General features: G+C 41.9%; 1 protein-coding gene across 1 annotated transcript in view; it reads right to left on the bottom strand.

The window, feature by feature from the left end:
• Window positions 1–23,192, bottom strand: part of chrnb1 (cholinergic receptor, nicotinic, beta 1 (muscle)) — a 47,979-nt gene extending 24,787 nt beyond the window's left edge. Inside the window, exons 1-7 of the mRNA XM_084042961.1 lie at window positions 22,942–23,192; window positions 16,896–17,029; window positions 11,943–11,987; window positions 9,139–9,248; window positions 2,469–2,577; window positions 1,972–2,116; window positions 1,229–1,414 (exon numbers count right to left, since the gene is read on the bottom strand). Of these exons, the coding sequence (XP_083899087.1) occupies window positions 1,229–1,414; window positions 1,972–2,116; window positions 2,469–2,577; window positions 9,139–9,248; window positions 11,943–11,987; window positions 16,896–17,029; window positions 22,942–23,002 (790 nt within the window). The 5' untranslated portion in view covers window positions 23,003–23,192. The remainder of the gene's footprint in view (window positions 1–1,228; window positions 1,415–1,971; window positions 2,117–2,468; window positions 2,578–9,138; window positions 9,249–11,942; window positions 11,988–16,895; window positions 17,030–22,941) is intronic.
• Between the last annotated feature and the right edge of the window lie 2,094 nt (window positions 23,193–25,286).

Below are 25,286 nucleotides of genomic sequence, written 5' to 3'. Positions count from 1 at the left end.
TGAGTTCAAATAAGCAGAGTGATTGTGAGAACAGGGTCTCATTACACCGAGGGGGGTCTAAACCTTTGTTCACATGAAATTCAAAATGGGAACGATTTGTAATATGGCCCTGGTATAACGCAAGGGTGGGTCGTACTCTTCACGGCTGTAATTGTCCAATAATGACTGTAATCTCTCCCCGTCTGCAACACCGGTGTGCACATGTTTAGTATTGATTTACCATGAATAGGGTTGAGAACAAATGTGTGCTATAGTGGAGTATATCCCCAGTGACTAAATGTCAAAGCAGTGGCAATGGTCTCACTCACACACACACACACACACACACACACACACACACACACACACACACACACACACACACAAATATTCTAGGTGTCCTTGTGTTGTGAGTTGAGCTGTTTTTCTAAACAGATAAGGCCATTCACTCCACTGTACAGTATGTGACTGAAGGGAATAATGCCATTCTTATGTCTCTCCCAGGTAAAGGGTTCAATAATGTCTAAGGCTGAAACCATTCTACAGGTAGAATGCAAAGGGTACAGTGGTGTGTGAAGGTTGTTACACACCGGGGCGATTTTTTCGTGCGAATAATGCGTTTTTTTTTTAAACCTTATAAAGTCAATGGCTCCGTACATGGAGCGAAAAAGAGAAGCGAAAAAGCGTCTTTTAATTATTCGGAACGAGTCCGAATTTTGCGTATATTCGCTATTTTCGCCGGTGTCGCCCGGTGTGTAAAGACCTTAAGGCTGAATCCATTCTACAGTAATAAATGGCTCACCAATAAACTGAAGAAAAGATTACCGATCGATGAACCGATCGTTCCTATTCTGAGCACGTCATAATAGGTGGACATCATAGAGTTAGAATATATCTAGAGGGCAGACTGCCCCGCCCCCACCTATTCATTTCAATGAAAGTTGCTCACAAGCGCATGAAGCACCTGGAAGGACCTCTCTACTTCCTATATTGGCTCCAACGTTGGAGCCAATAGAGCAGGCGCACTAGCGTTTCAGACGATAGAAGCATGCACAGTAGCGTCCCCAACACGGAAGTCCTGCAATACCAGATTTGGCCACCAGGCTTCTGAGGTACAATGGGTACTCTGACAAAGCCCCCAACAATATGACTCGGATCGGCAGTGTGACATACAGTAGGTGTGATCAGACTGACGGACGGACAGACATGGCCGCGCCACCATGTGTTGTCAGCAGTGTGTGGCCATTACCTGCGTCGGGGGGCAGGTAGAAGTTGATGATGGCAATGACGGTGAGGAGGAGGCAGGGGATGATGATATTGACGAGGTAGTAGAGGGGCTTCCTCTCGATGATCAGGTAGAACACCATGTCCTCGAAGTTGTCTTCGCTCAGGAACTTCCTGCTGGGCTTGTGTCTGATGGTCCACTCGCCGCTCTCTGTGGGAGACAGCGTTCACATGGCGAATGAGGCGGAATCCCCCCCCGAAACCAGTGATTCTCAAACGTTTTCCTTTCAAGGACATCTATCCATCCATTCATATGCATACATTCATGATTAGCACTCTGAGATTTGCAAGAATGTAAAGTGTGTTATAAATAAAATCTATAATTAACCATCTATCCATACATCTTCTCTGTCGGGTAGAAACCTCCTATGTCCAAAACTGGTCGTTTTTAGGATTCAAATTCAAAAATAGCAAAAGCAGCAGATCTACAAGCTCAAAACGCGTCGCTTCACACCGCATTTCGAGCTTGTGGATCTCTTACTTTTGATGCTTTTGTGTGACGCTGATCAAGTAGGCCGTTAATTTACGAAAAAAACACAAAAAGTTAAAATATGGAATAGGAGGTTTCTGCCCGACAGCAACAATACATTCATCCACATATATATATCCATCCATCTCTCCTTCCTGTGTCTCTGTCTCTCACTCCATCCTTCCACCCATCTCTATCCGCCCCCCCCCCATCCCTCCATCATTCCCCAGCTCCCCCACCGCTGAAGCCGTCGTCCAGCAGGATCTCTTTGATCTCCTTGCCCTTGGCGTCGCGCGTGTAGTGCAGCTCGATCTCGGTGGCGTCGTAGGTGTACGAGCGGAACTGCATGGAGCAGTTCTGCCAGTCGAACGGGAAGTACGTCACCTGGACAACGAGAGAGAGAGGGGAGGTCATAGGAGGAGGAGGAAGAAAGGTGGAAAAGGTAAAGGTGCTGCAGTGATTGTGATGCTGCGTTCACACACGCAGCTAGAAAGATGCAGGCTACCATCTTTTTAACCCATTAAGAATACTTAAAAAATAATAATTTCAACGTTTTTTCAAAAATAGCAGATCTACAAGAACAGGGACGCTTGTATATCTGCTATTTTTGAACAGCCAAAGAAATCTAAAATTCTTTCCCGGTTTTAATGGAGTGTGTGTGTGTGTGTGTGTGTGTGTGTGTGTGTGTGTGTGTGTGTGTGTGTGTGTGTGTGTGTGTGTGTGTGTGTGTGTGTACCTGGACTCCACAGGAGCTGAGGTACAGGGCAGGGGGTGTCCAGGTCACCCTGCCGTTGCTGTAAGCCTGAACACTCACGCTCAGAGCCACGTGAAATACACCGTCATTACTGCAGGCAGACAGACAGGCGGGCAGACACACAGACAGACAGACAGACAGAGAGACAGACAGAGGAACAGAAATATGGGGGAAGAGAGAGAGACACAGACACACACACACACACACACACACACACAAACACACACACACACACACACAAAGAGACTTAAAAGCAATGACATTTTACTACATAGTACAACAGTCAGGGTCCCCACACATTTTTAGCAATGAATTTCCAAAACTTTTCCAAAACTTTTCCAGAATATTTAGCCCAATTTCCAGGCCTATATAACAATCATTCGGCGCAATAATGTGTCTCTTACTCCTATGTAGAATGCCCAAAGATAGGCAGTGTAGCAAAAATAAAGTTTGAGACATACATTAGGCTGCCGTCACACAGCCCGTTCGGCGAAAAACTACTTATGTTACATATTTCGTGTAATATTATTCATGTTTATGAAAATGTTTTGTTTTAACAAAATCAATAGCCAAAAACAATGCATAGCCAAATATTTTTCCAGGACCCTTGATAAATTCCAGGACCTTTGATGATGTTTGATCAATTTCAAACCTTTTCCAGTACTGGATTTTTTTTTTTTTAATTTCAAAATATTTCCAGGAATTTCATGACCGTGGGGACCCTGAACAGTAGTCCAGTGGTTCTCAAATCTTTTAATTTCAAGGACCCCCAGTGCCATGGACCCCCATAATTGGTTCTATTTTTACATTTGCCATTTGTACACTGTCAGCGTGATTATTTGGTTCCTAACTATCAATCATTTTGCTGGGGACCCCCTGTAACCACAGCAGTAGTCAGCCACAGCCTTCCGGCCCCTCCAGAGAGGAAGAGTTTGATGGCTGCTACCTGTACATTGTCGCTCGCTGGCTCCACCCGGTGCCTGATGAGAGAACGACAGGCAAATCACCTAATTGAGGCCTCACACTGCTACGCTAGTTAGACTCATTTGCTGGAGTTCAACATAGAAAACAGTTGTCTGTAGAAATAGAAATACTTTGTGGATAGTGGATATTAGCACACAGTAAAATCTATGCAATGAAATTGTAGATCTACTTTTTTATAAATGTTTTAAAGTTGTGAAATACAGCCCAGACAAGTTGGCGTAACTGTATGGGCACCTAGGCTGGTAATCCAACTTGACAGCGTGTCGCGGGTTCGACTCCCAATCCCTACGGCCTTTGCTGCATTCACTCCCCATCTTTCTCCCCATTTCCTGTCAGCCTACTGTATTCTTATCATTAAAAGGCATACACGCCTAAAAAAATATATTTAAAAACAAAACAAAAACAAAATTGTGAAATTCTGGAGTTTGTAAAAAGAAAATCTTTTAAAAATGTCACCTATAACGAAGGGCCCAAAATAGGGATGTCATGGTTAATATGGTTAACTGTGGCAGTGTAAAAATGGACCCAAATGGATTTGGGTCCATGTTTATACTGTCAAAGTTAAATTAACGTAGGATTTTACTGTGCGACTTTGGACTTGGCTGACACTCAAATCGTCCCCAAGTCCCACATGTCTGATGTCCCCTCCCTCCTGTGTGTTAGACGAGTTCAAGCGAACAAGGACTGGGTCTGCGAATATTTCACATCAAACTATTAATTTGGTTACGCCTTGAGCACAAAGGTTGATGCTTTTATTCGCACTGAAAAGTTGACCTTGTTTCGAAAAAATAATTTCGGTGGCTTCATGGCCCCGTAATATTGGTGTTCTTTGTGGATGTACAAACAGCAGTTTAAATTACTGTTAATTAATCACACGAAATACACGCTCCAGGTGTGTAAGGGACTTAACTCCTCACAGACAGACAGACGCACACATGAACGCACGTACGCACGCACACACACACACACACACACACACACACACACACACACTCTCATAGATGGCAACTGGCAAGCCTCTAGTCCAGTGGTTGAGAAAGTAGGGTCCGGGGACCCCCAGGGGTCCTTGGGGGGTCCAGGGGGTCCCAAGCGCATAATTTTGTGCAACACTGTGAGCTTATACATCCGCTATTTATTTATTTTTCAACTTTTTTAATCAAAGTGTTGGAAAATTTTGAATAACACAAATCTTCTCTTCTGGGGGTCCCTGGCACAAAACATTTTCAGATGGGGCTCGTGGCCAAATACATATCAATTTGGGGGTCCTTGATATGAAAAAGTTTGAGAACCACTGCTCTAGTCAACAGCGTAAAAATAAATCTAACTATGTACTGTAGATAGAACCCTAGTCTCCGTTCTGTTCATTGACATCACTATGTCCTTACTAGGGATGTTCGATATTATCGGCCGATATTAGCATAAAAATCGATATCGGAAAATATCGGTATCGGTTTTCGATTTTTTTTTTTTTTTTTTTTTTTTATAATTTACAGTAGTTCTTACTGTATGGTGTGTGTGATATGAAATTTGAGCTTACCCTAATCACAATAATCCCCGCATATATCGGTATCGGTTGTTGATTTTTTTTTAATTTTTTATAATTTACAGTAGTTCTTACTGTATGGTGTGTGTGATATGAAATTTGAGCTTACCCTAATCACAATAATCCCCGCATATATCGGTATCGGTTGATATCGGTATCGGTAATTAAGAGTTTGACAATATCGGTATATCGGTTATCGGTAAAAAAGCCAATATCGGACAACCCTAGTCCTTACTATACCGTACCTGCAGTTAGCCCTCAATATGGTCACAGTTCTATGGCATCTGGGGGACCCCCACAGGTACTTGAGGTTGTTCCAGGGGAACCCCAGCTAAATAGCATAAAAATAAGTTTAACCACTTTAACCCCTGAAAATAGCCGATCTACAAGCTCACAACGAGCTAGATGTTTTAAATAATCCATTAGATCAATTTAACAATTGTATGTATGTATGTATGTATGTATGTATGTATGTATGTATGTATGTATGTATGTAGCAATAACAGCTACAGTTCTGAAGTACAAGGACGCCTCGCAAGCCAGTGTGGTCAATGCATATGGTCTCTGTCGGGTGGAAACCTCGTATGTCCAAAACGGTTACTTTCCAGGATTCAAATAAAAAAATAGCAGATCGACAAGCTTCGTGCTTGTAGATCTGCTATTTTTGATGCTTTTGTGTGACGCTGTGGCATGATCAAGTAGGCTCGATTTAGATTGATTCACGAAAAAACTCAAAAAGTTAAAATACTGTATGGAGATAAGGGGTTTCTTACAGCGGACCAGAGAACGAGAGCCTATACCCGGCCTCGTCTGCGCAGCAGCGCTAACGTCGAGGCTGACGTCTTGTAGCCATTAAACTCAGAAGAATACAATACACAACAGAGACATCACGACAATTAGACACGTGAATGTAGCAGCCTGTCAGCATGCAGCAGGGCTGGCTATTATGTCCCTGGTGGCTTGGAGAGGAGAAAAGTCTCCTCAAACCCCTGTTAAACTCTCTGTCCCTGTGAAGGTGCTGGGTGAGATAAAAAATGACAAACATTGATCATAACGAAAAGGGCAGTGTGTGTGTGTGTGTGTGTGTGTGTGTGTGTGTGTGTGTGTGTGTGTGTGTGTGTGTGTGTGTGTGTGTGTGTGTGTGTGTGTGTGTACGTGTGCACGCGCCCGGGACAGCTGAGCTGTGCCATCCGATCCGTTATTGGGGAGTCATGCTGCTTAATTGCCTATAAAGCATTGACGAGCAGAGCACTGGGGATATTTACAGCACAGCTAATGGGAGCCTCGACAATGAGCAAGGCAAAGGCGTCACTGTCGAGTGGAAACCTTGTATGTCCAAAACCATTACTTACAGTACTCAGGAAATGGAAAAAAAAGAACCTGTGATCCAATGGATCCAATGTATAAATTAACTTTAAAAGAAATAGCTTGTGACAAAATAATAAATGTAGTCACAAGCTCTTAATACTTTTCATTGGTTAAATATGTATGAAACACACTTAACCACTTTCACTCTCACTTGACACTAGTATGATTATTATTTCCAAATTAATGCCTTACTTAGTAGGGCATTCATTTTGAAATATGGAGATACAAGGTTTCTGCCCGATAGCAACGAAGGGTATGTGTGTGTGTGGCAAAGAGAGAGAGAGAGAATACATTCACGTTATAAAAAGGGGGGCACTCGATAAGTGCATTCACCTGATCACTTGTACTGAATAATAATGGCCCAAAGCAGAGACTATAATCGAAGCCAGAGAGTATCTTAACTAGTTTAAGTGCTGTTATATAGCTTTTCCGATGTACGAGTGCCCACGCTGTGCTGTGCATACAGTATTCTTTTGGGTGTACTTTGTGTACAGTGCAATAGCACTACTCTGGCTCGCTGTTGGCAATAATGGCTGGGAAGTTGCAGTATTGCTTTTTCAAGGTTCTCTACAGTCTCTGTGAAATAGTAAGACTTAGCAACAGCAAAGCGAATACATTGCCAAAGGATTTAGTTGGTCATGGCAGGGAGCTGTGCTGTTTCTTTGTTTGTTTTCTGAAAAGTTATCATTAAGTTTTTACCCCCACATTTTCTTTTTCATTGCCTATGGTCGCTGCCAACAAAGCTTATTAAAGTTTGGCATTTTTCATTTTTATTTCATTTCTACTTGCTTGTTTTAAATTTCAGTTTAGTTTTAACTCGTTTTTAAAGAGGGTTTGCTCATTAGTTAGTGTTTTTTCAAAAGGTTTAGTTTTGGTTGAGTTTTTATTAACTTTGATGTAAGTTTTAGTTTTTTAAAGTACAGCAATTAAGCAGTCTTCCCGAGCCATGTGGCCCATACTGTAGGTCAGGAGCCTACAGCATCTGTTGTTTCCTTAACCACGAGGCAGCTTGATGTCCAAGTACACCCCCTGGACATGACGCTAGTACTGTGTGTTGCAGGGAATTATCCCCAATCCAACCCTTGGTGCTGACGGTCAAGCAGGGAGGCTTTGGGTACCATAGTCTTTGATATGACTCAACTGGGGATTGAACCCTGACCTCCCAGTCTCAGGGTGGACACTAACCACAAGGCCACGGAGCTCGTAGATTTGATTGTAATGTGGGGTACTTGTAAAGGACACGACTCAAAAAGCTCAGAAAAAGTATTATGTAATAAAAACTCAACAAAACATCATAAAACACCAATAAAAAAAATGGTCCACCCAAAATACTGTAGACTTATGTACGTATGAAATAAATTCACAAAGATAAAATCTGAGGACATCTTCTCTATGGTTTTAATTAGTTTTAGTTATTAGTCATGTTAATTAGTCATGTTATCGTTTTTTTGTAAAGCCTCATTTCTATTTACTCATTAATTTAAAAAAAATCTTTTCCCCACACACATCTAGTATTCATCATTTCGTTACTGTTAATTAACAGTGATGACCTTGCTGCCAACACCCCCACCGTTGTGGAGGGGAGATAGTAGACAGCCCCATGCGTGCTGTGATCCACATGGAGTCAGCTGACAGCGAGGAGTCCCACTGATCAGCCAGGAGGACACGGTCCCCACCTCCTGCTGCCAGGTGTGTTAATTGGAGGCACCGCTGCCGGGATGGAACCCGGGCCTCTGTGGTGGTGGTGGTGGGGGAGTGTTATACATCTATGCAGTGGTGGACACTAAGTAAGTACATTTACTTGAGTATTATAGTACCGGTAAATAAATAAAAAATAGTGTTTTTGCAAGCACATGGCTTTCACTCTGCAACGTTTCAAATAGAAATATTATACTTTTGACACTGCACTTCTAGGAAGGGACTCCAGGGACCCAAAAAAAAAAAAAAAATCACACCCAGTGTGAAGTGAGCGGTGCTATTTATGAGCGAAGTTTTAAGTTAATTTCATCATGTGTCTCACTAGCCAATCACAGCACGTCCTGCAAAGATAAGTATTCAGACCCTTTGCTGTGACACTTGTATATTTGCACCGCTCGGTGCTCAAAAACAACAGTGGTCATCACAGTGATGGAAGCTCACTTAAAAAAAAAAGTATTTTTTTTTTAAGTGATTGGTGATATTTATTGGTTATTAATTTCATCATGCGTCTCGCTAGCCAATCACAGTACGTCACAGCCAATCACAGTACAGCGAAAGTCACATTTTCGTGACGGAAAGAAAAACATTCGCCACGGATGGGTCCCAAACCCACTTATAGGAGCGACTACACCGCTCAATAATTAACACTTAAGCCCCATTTCAAATATGCTTTTGGGAGATGTTCTACATTTCAATGCAGCAATGCATTGATATAAAAATATTTTGTTTTTAATAATTGAAATAATTTCCACCCCCCCTTCCCCACACACACACACACACCAGACAGTCGTTCCCTGCTAACTTTTCCAATTCAGTTTGAGAGTTTTCAGTTTACATACAGTGGAAAATAGTTCAAACAAACAAACAAGATTCTGAATTAGGTTGAAAAACTAATTTAGGGTTTGCCAACTAAACGCTTCCCTAGCCCCCCCACACACAAAGTGGAAAAACACAACAACATGACCCAAACATCCAGGGGCACAAATTCACTTTCAGCTGTTTGTTTGAGGAGAGAGTGCTGAGTGTGAATGTCAGCCGCAGTGTGTTTCCACTACTTACTTATTGATGAGAACAATGTCTGGCAGCCAAACCTTCCCAGCGGGAATACGCAACACCTCAATCCCATCGTTCTCCTTAGGTTTCCACGACAATCGATGGTCTGTCCATTCCTGCCAGGATCAGTGACATGGGTCAGTGTGTGTGTGTGTGTGTGTGTGTGTGTGTGTGTGTGTGTGTGTGTGTGTGTGTGTGTGTGTGTGTGTGTGTGTGTGTGTGTGTGTGTGTGTGTGTGTGTGTGCCAAATGTCCCCACACAACTATAGTAGAATTTGAGAAATCTGTGAGACATTGTGAGGACCATTTATCTGGTCCTCACAAGATAAATGGTTGTTTTATGGTTTAACCCATTCAATCCGGGAACGCATCTGTGTCACTTTAGATTTCTTTGACTATTCAAAAATAGCAGATGAAAAAACATAAACGTGAAAATGTGTGCAGATGGGGCAGTCCGCAGACAAATACATATCATTTTGGGTGGCCCTTGACATGAAAAAAGAGAACCACTGATATTATAGCAACATATATATATATTTTTTTTTTTTACTGTTAGGATTTAGAAGACGTTATTTTGTAGAATCCCCAGAAGCAAATATTTGAGTTACAAATGTTCGCTTCAAAAAAAAAGACTTACAATTATGAATAGATTCAGGTTGGGGTTAGGATTTATAGGTTAGGCTAACCTCTAAATCTTAGGGTTAGGGATTGGGGTAAAAGTTTTCCCTATTTTATACTTAGTTGTGCAGTGATGTCACACACCGAAAAATAGCCGATCTACAAGCTCACAAAGCGTCTCGCAGTGATGCATTGTGAGCTTGTAGATCAGCAACTTTCCGGCTATTTTCAATGCAGCCCTAAAAGGTTTCTCTCACAAGTATAGTAATGTGTGTGTGTGTGTGTGTGTGTGTGTGTGTGTGTGTGTGTGTGTGTGTGTGTGTGTGTGTGTGTGTGTGTGTGTGTGTGTGTGTGTGTGTGTGTGTGTGTGTGTGTGTGTGTGTGTGTGTGTGTGTGTGTGTGTGTGTCTGGTCTAGTGCTCCCGTCATCTACTGCAGATAGCTACTGTTTGAATGGGACAAACACTTAAAGCTGCAATCCGTAGGTTTTAAGTCCAACCTGGGTGTGAAAGACCCAATTTCTACTGCTCTGCCAAGATGGAATCAATGCTTGGTCAGGGGAGATATAGACAAGTAGTACTGCCTGAAGCATGTGAGCTTCGGGCAGCACTACCTGTCGACCAGCAGGTGTCCTTACCAGACACCAGAGTTGCTCCTCCATTTCTCAATGGAGGAGTAGGGAGACCGCCTCCATCCACTGCAGATGCACTAGTTATAATGTATAAACATAGTAACATACACTACCATAAAGATTGGTTAAAATAACGTTTCATTTATCAAAACAAGTTCCGGATTGCAGCTTTAATGCAGTGAAAGGATAGAAAGGGAGCAAAACAGCAAAAAAGAAAACACGGCGTGCAGTGGAGCGGGACCAAACAGAAAGAGACAGAAGGCGAAACCTTTCCATTTACAAACGTAAACAATTTGTCATTTCATCAATTTATTTTTAATTTCGCTGCCATTGGCATTCGTTACCACGGGGGACAATATCCATGCGCGTTCGTTCATGCATAATATCGACTCGCATTAGCATAATTTCTCATTCCGCATACGTCGCGCATTACGATTAGGAACGGCGAGTGCTCTCGCTCAGCGAGCAATTTGTTTTTTTGGAGTGGGTTTTCACAGCGCTTTGCTCGGTGTGAGCTCCAAGCAGATGAGTCGGGGGGGTCTCACACTGATAAACACATCGCCATCAGAGCTACGGGGGTCACGCTTGAGTTAGTCAAGATGATGTGAGTGGAGGAATTGCTTGCATACGCCGCACATGTGTAATGATTAGGCCTGTTGATTGATGTACTGTTCACAGGTGGTAATAATATATAATATGAGTGCTCTATCATGTTCCGAGTCAATTATTGGTGTTGTGTGTTGTTTGCCGTGAGTGATTCCCTTTTCATTTGTATGTGTACGCCAGTGTCTCTCCACTGCCGTACAAATGAAAATGTTTATGTAATTAAGCACGATTGTAGTTAATCGTAGGATGATTGGGTGATGATGTCATACATGTTGTGAGATGCCGCTTGTGAATTGGGTAGCTGATTTACAAGTTAATGTTGTGACTAGGGCTGGGCGATATGACTTCAGCTATTTTTACTTTGATTAATCGATTTAGTCGATTAGAAAAAAATCTATTTGAATTGTTTCATGTCAATTGGTTGATACATAAGAAATAATGATTACATTCTCGATTATTCAGTTATAAATCAGATATTGGTAATAAATATTGTTTTTTTAATATACTTTCGGTTAATTGTCCAGCCCTAGTTGTGACCATGTAAATCGTCTGCTTTCAGCAAGCAACACTGTTGTACAACGGAGCATTAATTAAGTATTAGGGGCTTTTCGCACAGGGGAGCGAGACCCGCCTGGATCCGCGGGGTTGCACTGTGCACCACATGTGAATAGATACCAAAAAAGGTCAACACAATTCAACTCTTTAGGCGGGGGCGGCCGTGTGCGCGTGACGAGCACGAATGCAACACTTTCATTGGACACCGGTCAGACTGCCTGCCCCCTCCCTCCTCAACTCCCCTTAATAATGACCTCTCATTGATGACTAGACGCGTCAGTCAATTCCCGAGTGAAAAGGCCCTTAGGATGACAAGCAAACCACATCCACGTAGCAGTACTGCATCAAGCATGCAGTAACATGAGGTACCACTGTGAGGCGAAGACACACAAACAAACTTACCATATCCATGACAACAACCGTGCTCATTTCTTCATTTTTCATATTCTAAAAGGGAGAATGAAAATGCTTGCATAAATGTCAGGATTTGCATACATTTGATAATAATTAGACCACAATTAGCATCAATAAAAGAACAATAACAAAAAGGGAACCAGAGTAAAACAGCAAACAATGAAAATGCATGAAATTTTAAAAACCCAAACAAATGGAAGAAGTGGAACTACAATAGGGCTGCTGTATCAGCGACAGGCACCAGTCACTAAGCTGGTCTTTCTTTCGGGGCTTCGAGAAATGTCTAAACAGGCAAATAATGTCAAAATAATGAAAGTTCCTTTATCCCATTAAAACTGGGAGAGCATCTGTGTCATTTTAGATTTTAACCACTTTAACCATTATTTTATACTTAAGCTATTCCATTTTCCTTGACATGAAAAAGTTTGAGCACCACTGATGTAGCAACATACGTTTTTCAGAAAGCTGTTAGGATTTATAAGACATTTCTAGAATGGTCTCAGGTCTTAATGGGCTTATTATTATTCTATCACAGACCCAATGTGAAAAGAGACCATGTCTTTTTAGTGCCGTTAATCTCTTGATTTCTCTCCTGTGAGTATGAGAACATAATAGAAGATAAAGTCCCTCTCACAGCAGTTTCAGTGGAGCAACTAAATGTCTCCTTGAGGATATGGTGCATCTGTCCAAGGGCACTGGCATTAGAAGAAGATTCACTCATCCGTTTTATCCTTTCTGGAAGGATTATAGTGACGTTTCCCCCATCTATACGCTCTGAAAACATCAACCTCGATTGATAGACCTTATTTTTTCTAGGTGCAGTGAATACTGGTAGCCTACTGTGCCTTCAGTTGTAATTGCTTTTAAAGGGCGAGTTCATTGTTTTTTTTTTTTACTGGATTCATATCGTTAATATTGTGAGAAGGATGTGAGAATCTGACAACACTTACCAAATTGTTCTGTCTCGAGAGTGCTCTCTCTCTTTAAGCGCTGAAAATAATGACTTAAAAAAACGTAAAATGCTGCGTTTCACCTAGGCTGAGTGAGACAGAGAGTGAGTGAGTGAGTGAGAGAGAGAGAGAGATAGAGACAGACAGACAGACAGACAGACAGACAGACAGACAGCTCTGGAGGCACAGAACACACCAGAAAGTGTCACAGTTGGTCAGACTTTCATGTGTCCTCTCACAATAGAAGAATATGATTCAGATAAAAACAAAATCAGCAGAGGTGTCCTTTACTTTGAACCATAATTCACAGGATTAACCTTTTGGAATCACACATTCCCAGATAAAGGGGTTATAACTTGAGGTCACAACAGCTGTGGTGTGTGTGTGTGTGTGTGTGTGTGTGTGTGTGTGTGTGTGTGTGTGTGTGTGTGTGTGTGTGTGTGTGTGTGTGTGTGTGTGTGTGTGTGTGTGTGTGTGTGTGTGTGTGTGTGTGTGTGTGTGTGTGTGTGTGTGTGTGTACTACTATACTTGTAAGTACCAAATGTCCCAACAAGTGTAATGTGTATGAACTCGAGAAATAGACACTGTGAGGACAATTTTCACTTTTAGTTTTAGGGGTTGGAGTTGTGCCTTTTACTTATACTGGTGTCACGCACCGAAAACAGATCTATAAGCTGCTCACAACATGTCAGTGTGTGTGTGTGTGTGTGTGTGTGTGTGTGTGTGTGTGTGGGGGGGGGGGGGGGGGGGGGGGGAGGGGAGGTGCGTGTGTGTGTGCGTGTGTTTGTGAGTGCATGCAATGCGTGCGTGTGCCTTTGTATGGGAAATGGTTGGTATGATTGACTGTCCAAGGGGGTGCATTACTCCTCTGAAGCAGACCTGCTATTTAAAACCCAGGGAGGAATGTCGGGCAGACAGCTGGTAGAGAGAGAGACAGAGAGAGACAGAGAGAGAGACAGAGAGAGAGAGAGACACACACACAGAGAGACAGAGAGAGATAGAGATGTGAAAGAGGACTATTAAGCCACCTACCGCCCACCCCACCACCCTAGCAGCTGATACTTCCTGTATGGACCAGAAGACCATTGCCATGAGTAACACGACTGGCGTTGAATACAGTACTGTATGTGTGTGAGAATGCTAACAGCAACACTGTGGTGTTGGGGGGGGATTTGAGCTTCCAAGTGGGTCAGCTTTCAAGATCGTTCCACTCCAGAAGTCAGGAACCCATGTGGCTTCCCCTCAAGTGTGACTGACCTTGATGGGAGGTTTAAGGGAAGAGAAGGAAAGAGAGCAAGAGAGAGAGTGTGTGTGTGTGTGTGTGTGTGTGTGTGTGTGTGTGTGTGTGTGTGTGTGTGTGTGTGTGTGTGTGTGTGTGTGTGTGTGTGTGTGTGTGTGTGTGTGTGTGTGTGTGTGTGTGTGTGTGTGTGCCCGTGTTCCAATTCTGGGCATGTCATAATAGGTGAATATTTGGCATAAATAGGCAAACATTCACCTACAGTATTGCTATATTCAGCAAAGAGATTTTGTGTAAAAAAAAAGGGGGGAAAACAGGGGACCAAGGATAGACCGCTGGGGGTTTAAGTTTGAGTGGTTAACCATTTAAGTCCTACTTGCTCACACGATGAACAGCAGAAATAGCCAATCTACAAGCTCACAACACATCACGATGTGACATGTTGTGAGCTTGTTGATCTGCTGTTTTATTAATGTTTTTGTTTTGGAAAATCTTTGCCTATAACGACATGACAAAATAGGGACACCAGGGTTAATGTGGTATGGATGTCATCCGACTTCATTAAGCTAAATTCTGACAAAAATACATACATTAAAAAAATGTATAAACATTATCATTAAATTTAACAAATGTTTAAAAAAAATCTTCGTTCTTATTAGCTGTAACAAATTGGTCGAAAGTGGAACACTATATCGGCCCTCTGGTCTCCTATGGTAGACCCTCCTCATGAAACCTGTGCGTAATCTTTGACTTAAAATCTCAGCTTTGACCCACACATAAATCAACTTTTTCCAACTCTGGAACATCGCAAAAAAAAACAAAAAACGAATCAATGCCATCAAGCAGAGATCTAGATTTACTAATACAATTCATAATCATAACCCAATTTCTTCACAACTTGACTAATGCAATGCTCTTTTCTCGCTCTGTCTCAGCCAGGCAATCCTGTCCCACCTGCAGCTTGTGCTGAACACAAAACAACAGATTCCACTTCACACTCCTCACAACATTTCATTGGCTCCCCATTAAAAGTATAGAATAGATTAGAACCTGCTTATCATAAATGGGTCCATTTGGTTCCATTTGTACACTTTCAGAGTTATGTGGGGGTCCGTGGCCTAATGCAACAAAATTAGGGTCCTAGAAATTAACCCAATTCAATCCAGGAACGCATCTGTGTCATTTTAGATTTTAGCTATAGCCATTATTTTATACTTTGGCTATTCAAAAATAGCAGATCTACAAGCTCATAACGCAGCACTCTGTATTTTTGAAAAACCATGAACATTTGTGCAAATCTTTGAATATATATTTTTTAAAGCAAACATTCCCTGGAACAAAATATTTTTAGATGAAATGCATATCATTTTGGGTGGTCCTTGACATGAAAAGGTTTGAGAACCACTGATATTATAACAATATACGGTTTTCAGAAAACTGTTAGAATTTAGAAGACATTTGTAGATGCGTTCCCAGATTGAATGGATTCAAACATTTGGGAACCTGGCTTATCACATTCTGTAAAAGGCCATGTACACAAGGTCAAAACTTTTGCATCGGTACTCCATCTCTCGGCCACTCAGATCGTCTGACCAACAAGGTCAATCATCACACCCTGTGGTGGACAAAGTACTCAACCCCCAGTACAGATGTTACTCAACTATACAAGTGAAAGTTCATCTGTCAAATTGATAATTGAGTTCTGGAACAGGCCTCACTGTTAGATCAGCTGAGTGTGTAAAGGGCTTCAACCTTCTCTACCCACTTGCCTTCCCTGCAAAGGGGGCTGTCATTTATTTATTAACTGAATATGTATACTGTATGTTTTATTATGTTGTTTATTTCTGTACCGTATCTGCATCCTGTGCAGCACGCACTTTGCAACTTTGTTTTAAGAAAGGACCTATGTGCAGTATATAAAATATTACTGACTCACTTAGTGTACACATCATGCCAGGTAACCTATTTTATACTTAGTTGTACTGGGCGATGTCACGCACTGGAAAATGTGTGTGTGTGTGTGTGTGTGTGTGTGTGTGTGTGTGTGTGTGTGTGTGTGTGTGTGTGTGTGTGTGTGTGAGAAAGTAAAGGAGGAAAATACCTGGGCACTTCAAAAGAGACTACCCAAATACCCGTTTGACTCTGAGGAAGTCGAAACGTCAGTCAGCCCTGCACAATGATAAAAGGTGCAGACCCAGTCGAGTGTTCCAGTGAGCATTTTATCTGGGTAGTCACTCCTGAAGTGCCCTGGTATTATTCTTCTTATTCAAGTTGTCTCTGTTGAGCACGGAGCCCTTCTACCTTCAACTGGCTGAAGCGCTTTGGACTTCTCTTTGTGACCATCATGTGTACTGTTGCCAGATTGTGTGATAAATAAGCAGCCAGGTCAAAGAAGTGACTAAGCTACATGAGCACTTTAAACCTCACAACGAGTCGCATCTGCTATTTTCAAAAAGATCTTGAAAAAGTTAAATATTTGGAATATATTTGAAATATAAATTCAGATGGGGTTCTGCAGAGAACATACATCTGCTATTTTCTTTGAAAACTTTTGAAAACTTGTGAAATGCGACATTCTGTATAATGAGAATTTTTACTTGTAAGTTGTAGCAGAGTATTTCTACATTGCAGTATTGATACTTTTACTTAAATAAAAAATGTGAGTACTTTTTCCACCTCTCTGTGTGTCTGTGTGTGTGTGTGTGTGTGTGTGTGTGTGTGTGTGTGTGTGTGTGTGTGTGTGTGGTCCCTTACCAGGCCGACAAAGGAGGAGAGGATCATGCCCACCCGGACTGGCACCCTGTGTGTTGCGGTGGGAGCGGGCCGCACCTTCATGTTATAGTTGGAGAAGAGCTTCTTCATCAGAGTGTTCATTCCCTCCGTTGTGTCTGCAGGCACAGGAAGACAAACGGGATGGTTTTTCATTGATTGATTGAATACTTTATTAGTCAGAAATGTAAACGGCACAAGGTACACGCAGATACAAAAAAACGTGTTTCCATTGTGGTCCTATGTATTCAATTAATCAACAATAGGATGGTAGGACGGAGTGTAGGGCTGGGCGATATGACTTCAAATCAATATTGCTGTTATTTCAAACTTTTGCCTCGATTACGATTTATGAAGGATTTATGAAAATAGCCAAATATAAAAACTGGCCATATCAGGCAATAGTTGGATTTTGACGTATTTGTGATACATTATTGGGCCTTGAGTGTCCATTCGTTATCAGGGGATGTTGTTGACCGCAGCCATCTCATTTCTTCATTTTGTCGCCACCACAGAATGGCTGCGGCCGCTAAATGTCAAATAGCTAAATACTGTACGTACAGACAGACAGATAATCAGACAACTGATTGATTGATTGATTGATTGATTAATTTAATAAAATTCTGTGGAGTTGGCAGGACCTAGCATACTGTTTGTACACAGACATTGACAGCCTTGTGAGTGCCTGACTGTCACCAGCCCTGTGAAGCAGGACCCTGTCCAGACAGAATGACCCCACGCCCGCTGGCATAACTGTGCGTTTCCCGTCTTCCCATGCTGGAAGGTTGGAAGCGTTTATAATCAGCGGCTCTGGTGACGCAGCATTCATCACGCCTGGCACAGCGGTGGCCCCTCCGGGATCAGGCCTGACAGGAATAAATGACAACCATCACCCGGTAAGGCACCTCCATTAGCTAGGCCAGGTGACGCATGGCGGCCGAAAAGAAGGGGTACTACTAGGGAGGTGGTCGCTAGGACTAGGATTTTTGGTGAAGAGATGGTGTAGAGGGGAAAAAGGAGGGGGCTCAACTTAGCCTTTTGAGCAAAGTACAGCTACTTTGAGCAACCTGCTAATATAAGAAAATATACTGAAGCTGTCTAGGTGGGTCAGGCAGTTTACAGGGTTCCTCCAGAAGTTGAATTACACACTCAACTTAAGTATAGAACCCTGGGGGACCCCGGTAGCCCTGTAGTATACTTCGTCATACAACGGTGTCGTGCAAAAATTGCGATTCACAAGCTCACAAGAAATAAGAAAAAAAAGGAATAAAAATAATATTTTATTCAAATTGATTTCGTTTTTTAAATAATCAAATAGAAATGCATACAAGCAACATCGCTCTGCTGCCAAGGAGGCACTATACTACTAGATCTGCATAAGGGAGCTGACAGCAATAACTTGAATAATTATCAACCCACCTCTAAATTGTCCTGTCTGGCAATGAGGAAACAAGAGGAGAAACTAAATGGCTGTCTGCGTCTGGGAGTGAGACTATAAATTGCACTCGTTAACAAAGGGTATATGTGTGTGTGTGTGTGTGTGAGACTTAATTGTTTTCATTGCACTCTATTTATGTGACCATTTACCCTGTCATTTCTTGACTAGGCTTCAACCCTTTCACTCCAATGTTGCTCTGGAGTCTGGATAAGAGCGTCTGCTAAATACCTAAATTGTAAAGTGTGTGCGTGTGCGTGTGCGTGCGCGTGCGTGTGCGTGTGCGTGTGTGTGTGTGTGTGTGTGTGTGTGCGTGTGAGAGAGAGGCAAAAGAAGGAGAGGGGACTTATCATTTAATACTGTTACTACCGCTAAATTGACTCGGTACCCTGAGCTAGAATTAAGTAAAAAGTATTTGACATGACTAAGGACTTCGCTTATTTGGCCACTTGAGGCAGAGCTGCTGATTTGAGTCGGAAATGGGCCCACTTGTGACTTGTGCCCTCAATACCCTCTAACCTGACTTAAGTACTTCTCCAAAGTGAGTGACGCCCACAGCCACAACACTAGAAGGAGTGACAACGATCTGGTACCACCCAGTTATAGATCAAACATGGGAAAATTCTCATTCTACTGCTCTGCCACCAAAATGTGGAATGCCCAGACACCATCCCTTTAAAAAAATTGGATCACTGCCACTGGCTTCTTTCAAACCAGGCCTGAAAAACCATCTATCAGCTAAATCCCATAGAAAGGAAAGGAGTGTCATTCACTGCCGACCTCGTGCTGTTTACATTTCTGACTAATAAAGTATTCAATCAATCAAAGATGTTAACCCATTCAATCCGGGAACGCATCTATGTCATTTTAAGATTTATTTGGCTATTCAAAAATAGCAGATGTACAAGCTCATAATGTGGCACTCTGTGCCCACTATGAGCTTGTAGATCTGCTATTTTTGAAAAATATTGAAAATGTGAGCAAATCTTTGAATATATATATATATTTTGAAGCGAACATTTGTAACTTTTGTAACATTTGTACCTCAAATCTATATATTTTTTAGCTAATCTTCCATCCAGACTAATATGGATGCTGGAATTCAAGTGGTTATGCTCCATAATACTAACCCTAACAAAAAATAGTGTGTGTGTGAAAAAAAAAGAGTTAGCAGTCAAGAAAAGAGCTGTTTGGAACTATAGCGAGTGGAAAGAGGAACCATCCTAGTTCCAGGGTAGGGATGGGACCATATGAAAATTACATGTCATGATTATTGTGGCAAAAGTTATCAAAATTAAAATGTGCTTAAAACTTGGGGGCACGGTGGCGCAGTCGGTAGCGCTGTCGCCTCACAGCTAGAAGGTCCTGGGTTCAATTCCCGCCGGGGACGCTGTGGGCGTGTTCTCTCCTCCGCGTCATTAGTGCCCATACCCAAGGTGGGGTTGGTGAAAGGGCCTTTCTGTGTGGAGTTTGCATGTTCTCCCCGTGTCTCCCAGGGTAGTTAATACCCTCACAAAAACATGCAGTAATCCTGGTCACTATACTGCCTCCCCCTGGTCAGCCAGGGCGCCTGATGGAGGGGAAAGGAACTGGTTGGAATAACGTGTTCCTTCCACGCGCTACGTCTAAACCAGGGAACCTCCCCCCTGTCAGGTGATAAGAAGCGGCCTGCTTGCTCCTCATGCATTGAAGGAGGCATGAGCTTCAGCTTGGGCTCTCCCTAGGCTGGCAGAGGGAGAGTAGCGCCCAGGATTACATAGGCAATTGGCACTGGGTGAAAAAATATGGGTTACAAAATCGTGGGATAAAAATTATTAAAGAAAAAAAAAAAAAAATGTGCTTAAAACTTAAAATGCCACTTTTGTTAACCACTTGAACCCCTAATAGCATGCATATTCTGGGGTATGGATCCCATGGTTCAGGGTGTTTGTGGGGAATGGTAGTTGAACTTGAACCATCAAATAAAAGAATGGACACAACAAACAACAAATACAGTAATGGCTGGAAAAAAAGTCAAACTCTCATACTGCAGGTCAGCGGTTCTCAAAGTTGGGACTAGGGATCCCCAAGCGTTCTTCTTGAGGGGGTTCCAGGGGGTCCCCAGCTAATGTTTCTAAACCTAGAAAATATACATTGACTATTTGAAAAGAAACGGTGGCGTGGCACCAAGCATTTCCAGATGGGGGTCCGCAACCAAATATCATTTGGGGGTCCTTGACATGAAAGAGTTTGAGAACCAGTGCTGTAGGTAGCGAATCTTGAGGTGGCAGACTCTCCATCCCCCTCTCCTGACTTTTGGTTATTTTGCGGTCTTTCTGAGCCTTTATTGACAGGCACAGTATGCAGACAGACATGAAACACACAGAGAGAGAGAGAGCGAGAGAGCGAGAGCGAGAGCGAGAGAGAGAGAGAAAAGAACAGGGGAGTGACATGCAGCAAATGGTCTCGGGGGAGGTATTGTTATTGCTATTTAATGGATTTTAAAGTACAGATTGATTAGAAACGTCTGACTTAACCTTGCAACGACGTTTAGCCAACATTGACTCATTGTTGCCACTGAGGCAGTTTCACAACTTGATTTATAATGAGGAATCAAGAAGGGTTTATTATTTTGCCACTTACTCATAGTCTCATACAGAAATGTTGGGGTACAAGCAGCAAAATGTTTTATAATAATGTTTAACTGCAGTTGTTTTAGTTTTTTTTAACAAATGCTGTAGTTAAGTTGTAACTCAGCCACCCTGAAAAGGAAGGAACATTTTAAACATTTTTTTGACTATTGTAGCCTAATGATGTTGCTTTAACAAGCAACATTTTCAGAAAACTATTAGGATTTAGAACAGTGGTTCTTCGTGCTGGGCTGCGAGCTTGTATATCTGCTATTTTGTATGTATTTTTTTTAAATCATAAATATCTTCTCTTCTGGGGGTCCCTGGCACAAAATAATTTCAGATGGGGGGGTCTGCGGCCAAATACATATCAATTTGGGGCTCCTTGGCACCACTGATTTAGAAGGCATTTGTAGAATCTGCCTCAGGTCTTATTGGGTTAAATAAAGGTTGAAAGAAAAGGTCTAACAGGTGAACAAACACTGTGTCACTCAGTCTAAAGAATGGGAAAAGAGGATGGAATTAAATAAAAGACAGAAGATGGAAGCAGAGGAAGAGGAGAGTAACCTTCTGTATGATAGAATGTCTTGCCTGTTGTTTTATTTCCTACATGATGGCACAATCCCAGCCTATTGCACACAGTCAAATGTGGAGTGTTCATTGAACTCTGAGAGTAGAATTGACCCTTTCAGAGTTAACCATGTGAACCCTAGCGTCCCTATTCTGTGGCCATTCAGCGAAAATAGAAGATCTACAAAACTTGGCTCATCACAACTGTGAGCTTGTAGATCGGCTATTTTCGGCAATGATATTAGGTACAGAGGGAAAATAGAGGGTCCGTAATAGACCCCTGGGGGTTTAGATTTTTTTATGTGAGTGATCCACTGCTATCAAAGTTATTGTAAAAAAAACTACAAGGACAAATAGTTCCATTCATAAGGTGTGACATTCTAGGTCCTTTACAGCTGACAAAGCTGACTCTCAGCGGGATGTTTGACTTGGTTTTAAACGGATCAGTCCCTGTGGGTGCTGTTTGACTGTAATGAACAGTGATCAATCAAGGTGAACTCTAAAAAGGGGAATGACGAATGAGTCCACTGACTAAAATGCTCAAATACACAGGCTTTCTCTTAACCACCTGCTTACTTCTGCTATTTTGGATTTTTTTTGTCTAATTGTCACTTGTCAAAATTGTCAAAATTGTCAAAATTAGATGCCCAAAATAGGTCAGGTTGAAAGTGGTTAGTAGTAAGTACTGTGTTCTGTGTTGCAGTTCCTCTATGTCAGTGGTTCTCAACCTATAGGCCCACAAGGTTTGGGGGGGGGGGGGGGTCCCAGATGACAGTAAAGTGACAATTTAAGGACTTTTAAGACCTTTTAAATACCTAGAGAAAAGAAAAGACCACATCAAAAGTAATCATCAAACTATACCATGCAAACTAGTCAAACATCAGCTATTGTCACAATATGTATCTGTGGAACTGAGTCAAACTAAATGTAATGCCTCAACTCCTACACTTCCAAGTGCTTGTCAGGGTAGGGGGTTCCCTGTTCAAATATGGTTGTTTTGGGGGTCCCCACTTCAAATATGGTTGTTTTGGGGGGTCCCCCGTTCAAATGTGATTATTTTGAGGGGTCCCCACTTCAAATATGATTATTTTGGGGAGGGGGGATGGGGGTTGCGGCCTGAAAAGGTTGAGAACCACTGATTTCCTGCACACCTGTGACCTGCCTGAGCCCACCTTCATGGCCACACACTTAGCATCACACCGAGGGCCCGTACAGAATCCTAACATCCGTGGCCATGGGGTTAGCACTTTATATTTGAAATCTGAGCGTTTATAGATGTACGGGCCAAAGGGGGAGAAAGTGCAAACACCAGCTTGAAGTTCATCCATGACTGTCTGTCACGTAATCGTAATATATGACAGTCATGTATCAGGGGCGGGCTAAGTACACAGTAGCCTACTTTACGGTTATTACTCACCTCCCGGAGCGCACAGGCTCCACACGCAACACGCCAGCAGCAACACGTCCAGGTTCTTCATGGCGACGGACGGGCGGCTGAACCGAACTCCAACAAGTCGCCCTGAGAAAACTCCGCTTCTCTTCGCTCCCTGTAAATCCGAGTTATTATGGTGTCGTTTCCCCCTACACAGTGCGACTATCCTGGCATGAGACTTCTTCTTGTTCAGTCCTGAGACTGTGAGAGAGTTGTTGTCGTGTGTCACTCAGACAGTCAGGCCAACGGCTGTCCTGTCCGCTCACATTACCCCCCACAGGGAGGGCGGGGCAGGACCAGACCTACTGCTGGCTCTGCTGCTGCCTGCATGCATGGGCTTTACTGGAAGAAGTAGGCTATTACTCACGTGTGTTACTAAAGTTAAAGTATCTATTCTGCAATGTAGAAATACTCTGTTACAAGTAAAAGCCCGGAATTCAAAATTTGCTTGAGTAAAAGTGCTCACAATGCGGCGCATCCCGATGCACTGTGAGCTTGTAGATTGGCTATTTTCAAATGGCCAATATCATATCTATGGCCAATATGGTGAAGTGGTGAATCTGTATGTTTTGAAATAATAACAAAGACTCCAGTAAAGTAAAAAAAAAAACTCAAAATTGTACTTAAGGGGTGAAAAAAGATGGGGGAAGTGGCTGGACTATTTAGATAGCGAGCCAGATCCTTGATGAGGTTTGTATCCTCCCTGTGGTATATTGTATTTTGTATTTGATCTTCAATATTGTCAACATGTCTCAGTCTTATTATTATTACTAGTACCAAATGTCCCATGACCTCTATTATTTATTTATTTCTGTTCTGTTTTTGTTTTTTACCTGTATGTTTTATTTCTACTGCTGTTTTTCTGTTGTTTTTTTTATTTGATTGTATGTATTGTTTGATAAAACTTCTGAAAATAAAGAGTTTTAAAAAAAAAAAAGTACTTCCTACTTACTTTTTATACCACTGGCTTTACTTAAAGAGAGGTTACACCATAACTCTATGGATTACACACATACTAGGCCTAATGGCCTATCTATAATATTTTATGAAAGGTTCTGGTTTTGTTTTTAAAGGTAGGGTAAGTGATATTTATTTGTAAAAAAAAAGACATGTTAAATAGCTCTATATTCTGCTAGTAATCATTAGGCTACAATAGTCAGTAACTAGTAACTCCCTGTCTCTCCAGCTTTTTAATACACAGAAAATATTAATTCCTGCTCCAATGTTATCCAATCAGGAGAGAGAACACACAGGATACAGAATAAATAAATAAAATACTATCACAATGCTTTGTGGACATTATGGCGCATGGTAAAAACTAAGACAACTTTATTTAAACCAAATAAATTCACTTACTACCTTTATGTCCAACAGACTTAGAGCCAATATTATTTTCTTATCAGTTGGTTCTCAAACATTTGCTTGTCATTGATAAGTATTTTGCAGTGGACCCCCATTTGAAGAGATTCTGTGCCAGGCAGGGACCTCCATTTTGAGAAGATTTGTGTTAAAAGAAAAAAATATTCTATTTTATTTTCACGATTTTTCTAAAAATGTCCTACAAGCGAATTGTGAGCTTGTAAATCTGCTATTTTCAAATAGCTGAAGTAAACAGGTTTTGGTGCTACTGTGTATATTAATTTTGCTACCTGGGGGACCCCAGAGCCCACTGCCAGTCTGCCACTGAGTTAGAATAGACCGACAGGTCTTGGCAGACATGGGAAGGTTACCACAGCCAGAATAATACTAAAGATATGGACATTTCATCACAAAAGGCTTTGGGTTGAAGCTATTATTCACTTGAATCAATCAATGTGGCTATTGGATAAAGAAATGATAAATAAGGAGTGGGATCAACTTAAGGATCTTGTGCGCACAAGTTAATAAGTCGTGGCCGCATCATATATGACTTTACCGCAACTTAAAAACAAATTCTGCTAGCCTTAAGGGTCTCCGTAGGAACCTCTTTTGGTGCTATATAACACCTATCTTAAAGGTGCTACTGTATATAGCACCTTTGTCAAATGGTGCTATTGACTAAGGACTATTCTAAACTAAGCTGAAGAGTAGAGAATCTTTAAAGAACCATAGGGACCGAACAGCTTATTTGTACAGCAGCAGTTCTACGTAGCAGTGTTTCCCAAACGTTTTAGGTCAAGACCCAAAAGCCAAATTAGGTGTTTCCCCGGGACCCAAACTAGTGAAAATAGCCAATCTACAAGTACACATAAAAATATATTTACTCGTGACCCATAAAAATGGGTCTGTGACCTGAAAATGGATCAGACCAAACCAATAGTTTGGGGAACAATGCTATATAGCACCGTCCT

This window comes from Gymnoscopelus microlampas (assembly GCF_963454915.1).
Source record: "Gymnoscopelus microlampas genome assembly, chromosome: 19".
Taxonomy (NCBI): domain Eukaryota; kingdom Metazoa; phylum Chordata; class Actinopteri; order Myctophiformes; family Myctophidae; genus Gymnoscopelus; species Gymnoscopelus microlampas.
The sequence above is the reverse complement of the archived record's forward strand: the minus strand, read 5'-3'. Positions and strand labels throughout refer to the sequence as shown.